Here is a 14,560-nt window from a genome sequence, read left to right as displayed (position 1 = left end):
TATCTCTTTACTGGTTGGTTTGTTTGTTTGTTTGTTTACTTATTTATTTGAGGGTGTGAGCAGGGCCAGAGCGAGAAGGAGAAAATCTTAAGCAGGCTCCATGCTCAGCAGGAGCCAGACACAGGGCTCCATCCCACGATCCTGGGATTGTGACCTGAGCCGAAATCAAGAGTCAGAGGCTCAACGAACTGAGCCACCCAGGCACCCCTATTCTTATTTATCTAGAAAGAAGGAAGGAAAAGGAAAATTAAGCCACAAGTTCTAGGACTATACTTTATTAGCAATATTAAATTACCAACCACACACCTCACAGCTTATTGCAACCTTGAGGTGAAGATATTGTCCTTACTGCTGTGCAGTTGCTACAACTCTAGCAATCTTTAGCCTGCACTTCTGAACTGACTCTCTTCCATGTGTCTCCCCATCCCCTACAGAAACATCAGGTCCTACTACATTCCCAATTTAGCTCATGCCTAAGGCACTGCTTTCTTCCCACCCCAAATCCCCACTTCTTTCTGTCTACTATACAAAGCCTTACAGGGTCGACCTCAGAGTCGAAACTTCCACAGAGCATTTTCTCATCACAGCAATATCTCCTTACTCAGAATTCTTGTCACACATTGTCATCTATAACACACGTTTTCCCTGTCTTTCTAACTAGACTAGTGGAAGCAGAATGTACTCTTACACAGGGATTGGTTTATTATTATATTTTCATTCAGTGGCATACCAGTCACACTGCAAATAAAAATGGTGGCAGTTCATTTAAATTGTGAAGGGATGGATGGATGTCGGCATGTTTTATCAGCAACAGAAAATATCTTAAAAAAAAAAAAAACAGGCCATTAATGAGTATCTTGCCAATTTATTAGAGACGACATTTTTATGGGGCTGTGTACGTGATTTTAACATTTTGCAAGTAGAAAGAGCCTATTTTCAGTTGTAAAAGGAAAGCCAACAAGAATAGAAATCAAGATTTTTAAAAAGGTGACAAGGGGAGAAAATGGTATGTGAGACATATACGTACAAGCAACTTTCTGTAACAGGTCTGTTTTAAGAGAAGTGTACTTTCCTAGAAAGAGATGTGTAGCCACGTTATTCAATCCAGTTACTGAATCCATCATACTAAATATGACTCTACTTTGACCATGGCCAACTTCAACAACAGAAAACCAGAATCCCCAAAAATGGCTTTCTCATCTTTTTTTTTTTTTTTTAATTAGAAGAACTTGTGATCTTTCCATTCACATCAGAGAGGAAAGCAGATTAATAAAGGGGTGTTTGCAACTCAAAGAAGCTCAGAAATCATGCATTATTTGGTTTCCTGGGTCAAACATAACTGATTAGAATAACTCCCTTTCGGGGCATCTGGGTGCCTCAGTCTGTTGAGCATCCAACTCTTAATTTCACCTCAGGTCACGATCTTGAGAATTTCTCTCTCCCTCTCTCTCTGCCCCACTCATGCTTGCCCATGCGTGCGGGCACTCCCTCTCTCCCTCTCTCTCTCTCTCTCAAAATAAAAAACATTAAAAAAAAAAAAATAACACCCTTTCCTTTAGTCACTCATGGCTTTGTCTTGCAATTATAAAGTCACGATTCATTTGTATACTATGAACATATTTCCATTATTATTTTCCAAATCATTCGTTGTCAGAATTTCTGGGCAGAGTTAATTCCCAGTTACAATTTACTTGTGAATAAAAACTGCTGGAAATTCCCATTATTTTCAATGTGGAAAAATGCCTGTATAAAGTGTTGGGGGAATTCTTAAGAAAATGACAGAATCCATCCCTGGCTAGAACTCCCAAGAGCACAACTTCAGGATCCCTCTCAAGAAAACTTTCCTGGGGCACCTGGATGGCTCAGTAGGTTGAGCGTCCGACTTCAGCTCAGGTCATGATCTCATGGTTCATGACTTCAAGCCCCATGTTGGGCTCTGTGCTGACAGCCCAGAGCCTGGAGCTTGCTTCAGATTCTGTGTCTCCCTTTCTCTCTGCCCCTCCCCTGCTCTCGTTCTCTCTCTCTCTCTCTCTCTCTCTCTGTCTCTCTCTCTAAAATAAATAAACATTAAAAAAATTTTTTTAAAAGAAAGAAAACCTTCCTCTATATTCTTACCAAATTATGACCACCATCGACATCCACTGAATGTCTTGTTGGCAAAAAGCTGAGTGTTATTTCCTTCTGTCTCCAGGTCTCCAATTTGTTTGTGGCTTTAAAATTACTTTCAGAATTCTGAATTGTTTGCTGATTTGAATTAGCAGCTGAACAAAGGAGGAGTCTTAAAAAGAGATGTGGCCTCACCAATTAGCATTTGTTTCTGAGTTTCAGAGTCTTAACAAGAAAATTCTGTGCTCGGTATCTGCCAAAAGCAGATGAAGTGTTCAGGTGTCCTTTTCTTTTCTCCCTCAAAGCTTTGTTTGAATTTTCACAACTCCTTGCACCTTACACGTGCACGGTAGCCACAAAAACAAGGTCACCAGGGTACAAAGGAGTTCAGGCCATCTCCCCAAGTTATTCATTAGCAATTATCCTGTGTTGAAACACTACCCACGTGAAAGTTTCACCATTTCTCAAAAGAACTCCTTTGACTCTTGGAGAAACACAGGTCAGCCAACAGAGATCCTGATGTGAGTGTTAAAGAGACTCAAGCTAGGTCCTGGTTTCAGTGGAATATCAGGAGTTGGGGGGAAAAAAAGCATTTGAATGTGTAAGGACTCTTTGATAAGTGTTATTGGGTAGAATAATAAACACAGATCACTAGCAGCTACTCTGGTAAGAACAGAAAAAAACATCTCCTAGAAATGTTTGGGACCAGGGTAGCATGATAGAGAAATCCAGCTTTCTAAGGATAATGAATAAAGCCATTATTTTTTATTAGTTATGGGCTAATTTCCATTCACATCCATGACAGAAATGGAAGGCAGAGAAAGGGTAAATACAAGCACAACAAGCTCAAAGCACTTCAGTATTTCAACTGGGTGATCTTCACTTAGTTGGTTACCTTGTAATTATAGCTACAGAAGCACCATTCTGAAAAGTATTAAGCACCTGTAGCGAGGGGTGGTGCTAAATAATATACAATTAAGATTGGTTAAACAGGAAGCGTCCTTACCATCTGGAAATTGCTAGTTATCTGGTAACAAAACAATGTAGTGTTACCATTATACCCAGCTATGGAGGCATGCCAGAATATGAAGTGTTATTAGATTACCATTGAAGCATTAGGGAAGTCATCTGTCCCCATTAAATAGTAAGTGGGCTAGCAGGAAGTCATTTTTCATCTTGATTATAATTGAAACTTTACAAAAGAGATGCCAGAACTGAAAGGCAATTTGAATCCATTTAAACTGCCCAGTTTGCTAAAGAAAAATCTTACCTTATTCTAAGCTAAATGGAAAAATTCATAATACATTCAACTATACATGATACATTTTGATTTCTCAGTTGAAGAGGTAAGAGTTAAGGCTTCGTTAGATGGCTCCCTCTCACAGAAGAAGCCTGAGCTTAATTCTAAATTAACCTAAAGCATTGCATATTCGAATTTCACCACAGTAGAAGATTTGTATAGTAAACAACAAGCAACTTATTTTTATTATACCATGTGACTCAGACATAACCTGGACAATTTATGTTTACTTATCTGCTTGAGCAAACTTTTGGTAGTTTTGGCCATTATACAGAATGTAGCTATGTGACCATAAGAAACTAATGTCACCAGCACCCCACCCCATCCACCATTCCCTCTTCTGTAGAACAAGGAAATTGAGCTCCGTCGCTTAGGTCTCTTGCAATTCTCAAATTCTCTGAGTCCATATTGATTGACTTGGTTGCCATAGCTATAGAATTGAAGGTTTGTCAAGATATCTCTAGAAAATATGTAGAAAAGAGAATGGTTTGTGCCAGGAAGTTAGTAGTGCATTAGGACTAATTCTCATTTCATAGCTGAAGAAATATAGAGGAAAAGGTACTAAGAGAAGATTTTTATATTTTTCTTGATTCTTCAAGGCACCTTATCTTCCCCTTAATGGCTAGAATGATAGGATCATATAAAGACATCCATTTTATTTGGTGCATAATTGCAAGTAATACATTTATTCTAACCATAATCAAAATCTGAATTAGGTTGAATGTGCAAGAGAATGATTGATAATTTAAGGAAAAGCTTTCAGGGGTATATATAGTTAATTTGTATTCTCTAGGAGGTAAACAGGGTTTGGATCAAAGTGTTCTCAGCCCCAAAAATATGACAATCGAAACACGAAGGCATAGAGAGTCGTCTTGGTCAGTTCACAGTTAAACAACATGCTACACGGTTACACAATGACCATGCAATTCAGTAGGAGGGTTTGAGGAATTCTTATCCCTATAACACATCAGGTGTTATGTCTCTGGCACACTCTTTTCCTTCCTGAAAGTTTACCACAGGAGAATAGGGAGATCTGAGGCTACTTAACCTCTAAGCCTGTTTGCTTATCCATAAAATGAAGATAATGCTTTACCTACATTAGGGGAGATTAGGAGGATTAGAGAAAGCTTTTGGGCACTATGTATGCCCACCCCTAAGGAATCACTCCCTAAATCATACTATGAATTGTCACTCATCATTACCTTTACAATTTAGGTAAGAATCTTTTTTTTAATTTAGAAAAGAATATATACAATTTCATATGACTATTGCTTACATTAACTTGATAAAATTTTGTGCTTGTTTTATAGTGAGTCTCTGCATATAAATACAGATGCTGATTAGGACTCAAAGTAATTTAATGACGTACACTTGTAAAATTCATATACATTCATGAACATTTTATCAAGTAAGTTACTACGTGTCAGGTCTTGTGTTTCTAAGAGTGTTTGCAAACCTCATTTGGAAGTGGCTTATTCCACCTTTATGGGTTAATTTCTGGAATTAGTGCTTTATTGGGTGGTGTCCACCAAGTAAGTAACATGTATCCGTTGAAGTAGGTGTGTTGCTTGTGTAATTAATAAGATCCCTCTTTAGTTAGCAATACACAGCGGAAGTATTAGCAATTAGGGGAGAAAATATGAGGCATTTTGCAAATAATGCTCTTTAGGTTCATTCATTTTGCTTTTTGTATTATGTTTGTAACTTACTTTCAATGATTTCCCTCTTAATCTAATTGAGTGGGGAATATCCATTTTAAGAGAAATACTACTTTTTTTATACGAAGTTCGCTTAGATGTTTAAATTATTTACGAGGCCTCTGTTACTTTCTATGGAATCATAGTTCTATAGAATCCTGGGTTTGTTTTTGTTTTTGTTCTTACTGGCATTATTAATATTACTGTTTATTTCTCCATCGTACGGTAATAAAGCAGCAGGACCTAGAGATTCTATTTCATATTGCTTGCATGCTTCTGACTGAGAGTTCCATGTAAGCCTGACTAAGGAAAAGAGAGAATAATGAGCCCCTGTATTTCATCATCCTTTTTGTTAATGTGATTACATCTCAGGGCCCCTGGCTGGCTCATCGCTAGAGCATGTAACTTTGATCTCAGGGTCATGAGTTCAAGCCCACATTAGGTGTGGAGCCTACTTAATTAAAAAAAAAAAAAAAAAAAATCTAATTTCCACTCTCTACCTTTAATATTGGTTTGGTTTTGTTTGCTGGGATATTTTAAAGCAAACCCAAAACATGTAATTTCACCCATAAATATTAACTGCTTTTAAAATTATGACTAATAACTTTCTGATTTATATTCTGAATTTATTACAAACATCTTTTTGCAATTGCTTTGGTCAAGTAAAGGCCCCCAAAATTCTACGTATTATATTTCACTGTAGTCTCTCAAGTCGCTTTTTAATCTAGAAGATTATTGGATTCCATACTCCTCTGACTTAGAGAAGAAATATGTTCACTTGTCTTACAGAAGGTCCCATCATTGTATTTATCCTTTATATTTCTTATGATTAGGTAGTAAAATCAGATTTTGATAGGATTCAATTTCAAGTTTTTAGGCAAGTATACTCTAGGTAGTTCTATGTTCTTTCTGTTACATTGTATGATGTCTGCCAGTTATCCTTATTATTAATGATAATATTGAAAGGTTATACCTAATCCTTTGGTGGAGAAGATTTCAGAAATCCATTTTGGGGACGCCCTAAGTTACGTAGCTTGATTTTAGTGTTTTAATTCCCTCATTGAAAAATTTTCTTTTTGCACCTTAATGTTATGTTGTTGAAATTTGCCACAGAGCTGGAAAAGCAGATAAATCTATTCTGACATGTGTCGGTTAATCTGGATGACCTAATTGTCAAGGGAGGTTTCCACAGAAGGCTATGGAGCCAAAAAGACTAATTCTCTCTTCTGTGAAGGGGCACATTCCCAGGAATATGCGTTCAGTGCTTCCAAAGAGGGACTGGTATAAAAAATTACGAATAATTTAAACATAGATTTCTGATGAGTAAAAATAAATTGCTTAAAGATTTTCATTTCATAAGATATTGGGGTTTTGTTTGTTATAGGAAGAAATCTTTCCTGTTTTCCGCTCTGTATGCTGCCTTTATCTTTGGTGGTCGGCACCTCATGAACAAACGGGCGAAGTTTGAACTGAGGAAGCCATTAGTGCTCTGGTCTCTGACCCTTGCAGTCTTCAGGTAGGTTTTATTTTCATTTCCCCAGTGCTGTCCATCCATTTCCTCAGAGCTGGCTAAAGGAGCAATGTTTGAGCATTTTATTTTATATCACATATTTTTGATTGTTCAGTACATTGAAGGTAAAATAAAGTCATGTCCAGAGAGTAGGCCTCCACTGCAACCGACTTGCCATAATATACTCAATCTCTTCTTTTCAGGCTGTCTCGTTTCTTGTCCATACGGCTGGTGCAGTGATCCAGTTTACCTCTTAGGCCTAGAAGCAGTGTGTCAATTCCATTACTTGTGTTGCTTAAATACAGATGAAGCGCTAAATGCAAAGCCACACCGGTGTTGGTGTGTGGCAAAGTAGGGTTTAAATGTGCTGGGTACGCCAGGGCCCCATCGCCCTGACCTGAGTCGGCCGGGCAACCCCACCCGAAGCGTCTTTAAACCTCCACGTCAGGACGCCCTAGGTACCCGGACAGTAGGGGTGGGCGAGGCAGGGGACGGGGGCCACACGGCCGCCGCCTCAATGTGGACCCCGACCACGGCTGAGCCCGCAGGGTCAGGGTGCAAGCCCCGATGCTTCCAGATGGTGATGGAGGCCCACCAGACGCTGCCCACGGGCCCCACCGTCATGCCCGCCCCTCGCCCCCGTCTCGTCCCTCCAGGTCACCGGGGCTGACCACCCCTCCCCGCCCCCCCCAACCAACTAATATGTAATCAAACAATAGCACTCAGACACATGACTAGATACTGGACACCTGTCTATGTTAGTATTACTAGACCAGAGAACGCTTTTGCTCTGCATCCCCAAAAGCACTGTTCACCCCGCATTGCCTGAGCTGACCAACTGGCTTATGTTTAGCTAACTCGTCGTCACTTTGTATTGGCTAGAAGTCCTCCTAGAGGCTGTCAGGGCCAGGTCTATCTCTCCAGGTGCAGCTGCGAGCCAACATTCAGACACACTCCTGGAAGCTTGAAGGAGCTTTTCTAGTTTTATGATGTTTGGTGATCTAAGCATTCACAAGACTAGTTAGCATACAGCTGGTGTCCAAACAAGTGCCAGAAAATACCTATAGTGCTAACAAAGATACCTGTTTTTTTGTGTGTTTTGCTTATCAGAACCCACAAGTGTATAACCAGGCTTGGGGTAAGGGGGGGGGGGGGGTGGATGTAGATATATTATAAATGAGAACTATTTTAATATTTCTGAATAATCATTTTTATTTTTTCATACTACATATTAACTGTTCTACCACTAAGCAGAAATAGGAAGCCTCATTACTTACTTAAGCCTTATTAAAAGTGATCAGACAGGAAGAGGATTTTCATAAACTCTGATGATCCATACATTTCCATTATGTCAGAACCCTGCATCCAAACGCTCATTTGCTTGCTACTACTGACTGTACTCTAATTTGGTGCCTTTTGTAAGTTCTGCATGTGACGTGCTCATGATGTGGATCTGTCACTAAAAAATTCTTCCATTTCAATCTGTATCAGGACATGATTCTCTATAAGACAAAGCAGTGTTTTCATTTTTATTCGCATCTAAGGTTCACAGAACATGCCTCTACTGAAGTATTTTGATATTTGAGGAAAAAGTTATCTTTTTTTTAAACGTTTGTTTATTCTTAAGAGAGCGCAAGCAGGGGAGGGGCAGAGTGAGGGGGACAGAGAATCCCAAGCGGGCTCTGCACTGACAGCAGCAAGCCCGATGTGGGGCTCAAATTCATGAACCCCGAGACCATGACCTGAGCCAAAGTCAGACGCTCAACCAACTGAGCCACCCAAGCACCCAGAGGAAAAAGTTATCTTTATCCTAAGGATGCTTTCAGCATTTTTTACAGAATTTTCAACGAAAGGCTTTATCTTTTGTTTTTTAAAATCTTGAACACATATGAGCAGAGTACAAGGAAACCCCATGCACCAGTTACCTTGGTTTTTTTTTGTTTTTTTTTTTGTTTTTTTTTTTTTTTTTTTTTTTTTACCAGTTACCTTGTTTAAACAATTATCACCGATGGGTTAATATTCTTTCATCTACATTTCTACCAACTTTCCTCTGTCTCCCAAATTATCTGGAAATAATACAAACTGAAATATTTCTGAATGAAATGGTGCCACTTCTAAAAGTTAAGTACTCATAAATTAAGTAACCTAAATTAGTAATAATTCTTTATCCTTCAGGGTTCAGATTTTCCCAGTTGAAAAAAATTTTTTTTCTTCCATTTGTTTTTAAGAATCTGGATCAAAATTAGATCCATATGTTTCCATTGGATGTTTCTTTTTACTTACAGGTTTCTATTTTCCTCCCTCCTCAGCCCTCCCCAAACTCCAAACTCCCCATCCATCCTTTGAAGAAAGCACATCATTCGCCCCTTACAGTTTCCCCCAGACTCATTGATTTTCCTGATGGTGTTCTTCTGTCCCCTGTATTCTTCGTTAGTTGGTAGTTAGATCTAGAAGTTTGATTATATTCAGGTGTACCATTTGACAAGACTTTCTATAAGAAGAAATTTGCCTTTATCAACTATGCAGTTATCCTAAAGTATATACAGTTATTACCGCATAGGCAGAGCAAGTGCTTGATTCTTTGGCCATATTTAGCAGCTTCACAAAAGAAAATAATTTGAGGTGACTGCTTGGCTCAGTTGGTTAAACATCCAAGTCTTGACTTCAGCTCATGATCTCACAGTTCAGGTCATGATCTCACAGTTCCGCTGAAGTGTGGAGCCTGCTTGGGATTTTCTCTCTCCCTCTCTCTGCCCCTCCCCTGCTCGAGAGTACTCTCTCTCTCTCTCAAAATAAATAAATAAACTTAAAAAAAAATTGGTTACCCAGCATGTAAATAATTTTCTTTCTTAAGTATCATTATGCACTCATGGATTTATACTTTATGTGTCAATGATTTTTAGATGAATTTCATTTGGGTATATTTTAGTTCATTGCTATTATTCTTTTTGATGCTAAATTATCGATCTTTGGTCACGGTGAGTCTCATCAAGTTGGCTCCTGAATCCTTTCACATGCACTGAGTAGTGCTCATAGCTTGATTTGTGTGTGTGTGGTGGGGGTGGGGGTGGTGACAAGATGTTCTAGGCCAGGCATATTGTATATTTCTTACCTGGAAATGGGATTAGTCATTTCTCCTTGGAGCCCTAGTTCCTTTGGGGTAAGGAAGATAGTATTTACAAACTGGTGTGTTGTGGCGTTGATTGTTCATGCCAAGGTAGTTCTTATTTCTAGGCCTTTCAGAGGCCAGAAATAGAATTTTTTTTTTCAAGAGATGTATTCAGAGTTAGTACTAATACTTCTAATTCATATTTACCACTAGTTTTTACTTAATTTCTTTTTTTTTAATTTTTTTAATGTTTATTTATTTTTGAGATAGAGACAGAGCACAAGTGGGGGAGAGGCAGAGAGAGAGGGAGACGCAGAATATGAAGCAGGCTCCAGGCTCCAAGCTGTCAGTCCCAGAGCCTGATGCAGAGCTCGAACCCATGAACTGCGAGATCATGACCTGAGCTGAAGTCGGACACCCAACCGACTGAGCCACCCAGGCGCCCCTCGTTTACTTTCTTATATCTCCTTCCTCTCATGCCAAAATCCAAATCCCAATGTCAGCCACTAACTATTTATTTTTATCCTACAACGCATGTGCAACAGCTGTTAACAGTACCTTATCTTTTTTAGATTGACAAATTCTTCTTGTTTTCTCTTCTGTTTCTTTAATTCTTTTAGTTACTTCCTCTGGAGCCATATTTTGCAAAAAAAATTTTAAAAAGCAGGACTACATAGAGTTCAAGCATTGACAATTGAGGATCTTGTAAAAATTCATAATATTCTAGTAGGAATTTGGAAAACACTGACAATAGAATTCTATTGTAATATTAACTGAACCTGGTTCCATGTTAGAAAGAGTATATTGAAGTTCCTCTGTGCCTAAAGAATTCTGGTCAATGACACATTGGAAGAAAATATTAAATACAGAATGATATATTTCTTACATAATGTTTATGTAAATTTTACTCCTAGACACAAAATACCTATATATTGTTTATTAATACATTTGAGTATTTCTAAAAGTATCTAAAAAGGTAGTAGAAAAAATGTACTCAATTTTATATCTGGAAAAACAGAGGAGACATGCTTTTATTAAATGCCTAGTATTTCTAGAAAATAAAACAAAAAATTTCATTGCTGGTAGAGCGTAGTTCTAGGGGACTGGCAGTTTAGAAATAAAAAGGATTTGGGGCACCTGGGTGGCTCAGTCAGTTAAGCGTCTGACTCTTGATTTTGGCTCAGGTCATGATCTCACGGTGCATGAGATCAAGCCCTGTGTCAGGCCCTGCTCTGACTGCACGGAGCCTGCTTGGGATTGTCTCTCTCTGGCCCTACCCACTCAGACTTTCTCTCTCAACATAAATCAACATTAAAAAAATAATAATAATAAGGAGATAAAGTTTTTTCTGTGATGTGTTATCTTGTTTGCTTGTCTGCATTTAGAACATTATTCAGTATATATGCACATGATCTCATGCCCAATTCTAGAGAATCTTAAGAATACTTGCTACCTTTATTTGGAATGGAGTTGATATAAACCTTCAAAAGATGCTTTTGGCTCAGAGATGTTTTGGTGAAAGTTAGTAAGAATTTCTCTATTTTGGCCAGATAGGATAACTTCATTATTATTTACAAGCATATGTTTTTAGAGAAAATTTTTGAATGGCTTTTACCTTACTATATAATTCACAAATTTTCAAGTCTATGTGTCAATAGAGCCTAATAGAGAAGTTTAGAAATTCCTTGCTCAGGAGACATTCTGGTATTAGGTAACCTGGATCTACTCTACCTCCCTGCTCTTTGCCATTACAGGATAAGATATTATCTATTTGGAAAAAGAAAGAAAGAGAACCAAAATTTTCAGTTAGAGAAATTATAAATGGAAGGAGGGGAGAAACAGTAAGTTTTTTGTTTTTGTTTTTTTGAAAAATCATTGAAAATGTGATTGTTTTGAGTATTTTGCTGTTGAAGAATAATTTCTTTTCCACAACTTCTCAAGCTTACCCCTTAGCTTTTTATAGTAGCCAGAGGTTCAACTATGACTAATTTCCAGAGGCCACACACTGTTTACTCATGAACTGAGACAACAGAGATGAGAATTAATTTGGACATGCAGAGTACTTAAGCAAAAACAAACAAACAAATAAAACCCTGTCTTCATACCAGTCTATTTCAGAAAGTGGTGTGGGGTTTTCCATAGTTTGTCAAGAATTACCTATAGAGTATTTTGTTTTTTGTTTTTTGTTTTTTTGAAAGAGAGCAAGCCAGGGAGGGGGACAGAGGGAGAGAGAGAGAGAGAGAGAGAGAGAGAGAGAGAGAGAGAGAGAAAGAGAATCTCAAGCAGGCTCTGTGCTCATCATGGAGCCCAACGCAGAGCTTGATCCTACCCACCACCCTAGGATCATGATCTGAGCCAAAATTGAGAGTTCACCGCTCAACCAACTAAGCCACCCAGGCGCCCCAAACTATAGAATATTTTTCTTCTATCTCTTTCCTTTGGGATACTCACTGAATATGTGACACTAGCCTTCATACAGGCCATGTACCATTTAATTTTATTTTTTAATTATTTTTTTAATGTCTGTTTATTGTGAGAGAAAGCACACGTGCTCACATGTGCACAAATAGGGGAGGGGCAGAGATAGAGGGAGACAGAGAATCCCAAGCAGACTCCCTGCTGTCAGCACATAGCCCGACACAGGGCTGCACCTCAAGAACCATGAAATCATGACCTGAGCTGAAATCAAGAGTCTGACACTCAACCAACTAAGCCCCTATTTAATTTATTGAAAGCTGTCATAAGTTTTGATGGAGTCAATAGAATATGATCACGACTGAGCTTTCACCAGGTCCGCATGTATTCATTTTATTTGATAATAATGTCTCCGAGGTTTTCTTGGCAGTTTCTCCTCATTACCTACACCCTGCCGACCCTGTTCAGATTCCAACCATGAGCTTCTGGTATCAGTCTTTAGGAATATGACTGGGATGATGACACAGTGCCCTACTACATCTAGCCTACCTTCCACCCAACCTAAGGATAAGCACTTCCTTATTTTAATAAGATAATTCTATGTGGCGGTTGGCTCTAGCTATTTGACCATTTCCTTGGGATAAATACTGAGAAAAATTCTGGTACTTTGAATTAGTAGATCCTTTGGATGAGATTGTGTCTCATGGCAAAAATCCTCAAACACTTCAAGGTACCTATGATCCATTCTTCTCTGACCCTGCTGAGTCATTAAATTATGTTGCCATGATACCTCAGCTGCCTGACTACTGTTGCTTTGTAAAGGATTTTCGACGTATTTATTTAATGACTTCAAACCCTTCCAGATTTTTAATTTTTTTTTTAATTTTTAAATTAAAAAAAATTTTTTTTAATGTTTATTTATTTTTAAGAGAGGGAGACAGAACATGAGTGAGGGAGGGGCAGAGACAGAGAGGGAGACACGGAATCTGAAGCAGGCTTCAGGGTGTCCACACAGAGCCCAACACGGGGGTCAAACCCACGAACCGTGAAATCATGACCTGAGCCGAAGTTGGGTGCTTAACTGACTGAGCCACTCAGGTGCCCTGGAATCCTTCGAGATTGGGTAGAGATGTGTGTGATTCTGATTCAGGCAGCTTTTACCAGGATCTATCTGGCAGTGTTTCCTTCTCGTTGGTAGCATAAGGAGTTCCAAGGAGCCTTCCAGGTCTCTGACCCAGAACAGGGTCAAAGCAAGGTGTCTAGTCATTGTACATCAGAATAAGATGTACTGCGTATTTATAGATGCCTGTATCACACTTGCTTCAGATTTGCTTACTCATGTTTCCCAGTGATTCAGTCTGGCCTCAATTGTTTCATGCTTCCTGACAAAATCAGATGTTCTATACTTTGCAAGTTTGACTCCTCGCCTTGTTATTAGCTGGAAGTTTTTTCCCTTTGAAACTCATTTTTATTTCCTGGCCTTATTTTAATTTTTATTAAATTTCAGTGTTGGCTTAAGTATAAAATATATTCAAGCTGAATAGAAAAGTATTCTTTTCTTTAGTGAGATTTCCAAGAATAAAGTGCTTAAATATAGTACAGGAAACATTCAGAAAAGTATGTTTAACAGTGCACAGCAGCAGATGAATGGTATTTAATTAAATCTACTTGTGATTTTCATACACACGCATAAGTGTTTAATATCTGGAGAATTATTAGCAATTGTTAAGGCAACAAATATATAATAAAACCAATGGAAACTATTCAGATGAGTAAATTATGGCATCTAAAATACTTGTTGGAAAAAAATAAAATAAAATAAATAAATAAAAATAAAAATCTTGTTGGGGCACCTGGGTGGCTCAGTTGGTTAAGCATCCTACTCTTGGTTTTAGCTCAGGTCATGATCAGGGTCAGGGGATTGAGCACCATGTCAAGCTCTGAGCTGGGTGGGCAGCCTGATTAAGATTCTCTGTCTCCCTCTCTCTCTGCCCCTATCCTATGTTCAGGCATGTGCACATTCTCTCTCTCAAAAATAAATAAATAAATAAATAAATAAATAAATAAATAAATAAATAAATAAATAAAAATAAAAGACGTGTTGAAGGGGAAAATAAATCATTGACCTGTAAAATGAGGAAACAAAGAAAATGACATTTTGGAACAACTTAATCAATTTTTTCTCAAGCACCTCTTGTCTAGTATTTTGTTCTGTGGTTGCCAAAAGCGTTCCCTCTTGATCTACAAAGAAAACTTTACAAAGAATGATTCTAGTGGTAGTAATTATAAAAAGGAAATGGATACATGAGCTATAAATGCTATAGGAGGAAAGCCCTATTGCATTGATAGCAGGTTATAAATTTTACATTTTTAAACGTAGCACCAAGGGGGGCAGAATTAACAAAGGAAACAATACCTCTAGA

General features: G+C 38.3%; 1 protein-coding gene across 2 annotated transcripts in view; it reads left to right on the top strand.

Annotated features, from left to right (window-relative positions):
* ELOVL6 (ELOVL fatty acid elongase 6) overlaps positions 1–14,560 on the top strand; it is a 145,228-nt gene that overhangs the window by 84,751 nt on the left and 45,917 nt on the right. For both annotated transcript variants that reach the window (XM_060654433.3, XM_060654431.3), the window contains exon 3: positions 6,488–6,619. In XM_060654433.3, coding sequence (XP_060510416.1) covers positions 6,488–6,619 — 132 coding nt within the window. The remainder of the gene's footprint in view (positions 1–6,487; positions 6,620–14,560) is intronic.

The sequence above is a fragment of the Panthera onca genome, chromosome B1 (genome assembly GCF_046562875.1).
Source record: "Panthera onca isolate mPanOnc1 chromosome B1, mPanOnc1 haplotype 2, whole genome shotgun sequence".
Classification (NCBI taxonomy): Eukaryota; Metazoa; Chordata; class Mammalia; order Carnivora; family Felidae; genus Panthera; species Panthera onca.
Note: the sequence above shows the minus strand (reverse complement) of the source record. Positions and strands in the feature narration are given on the sequence as shown.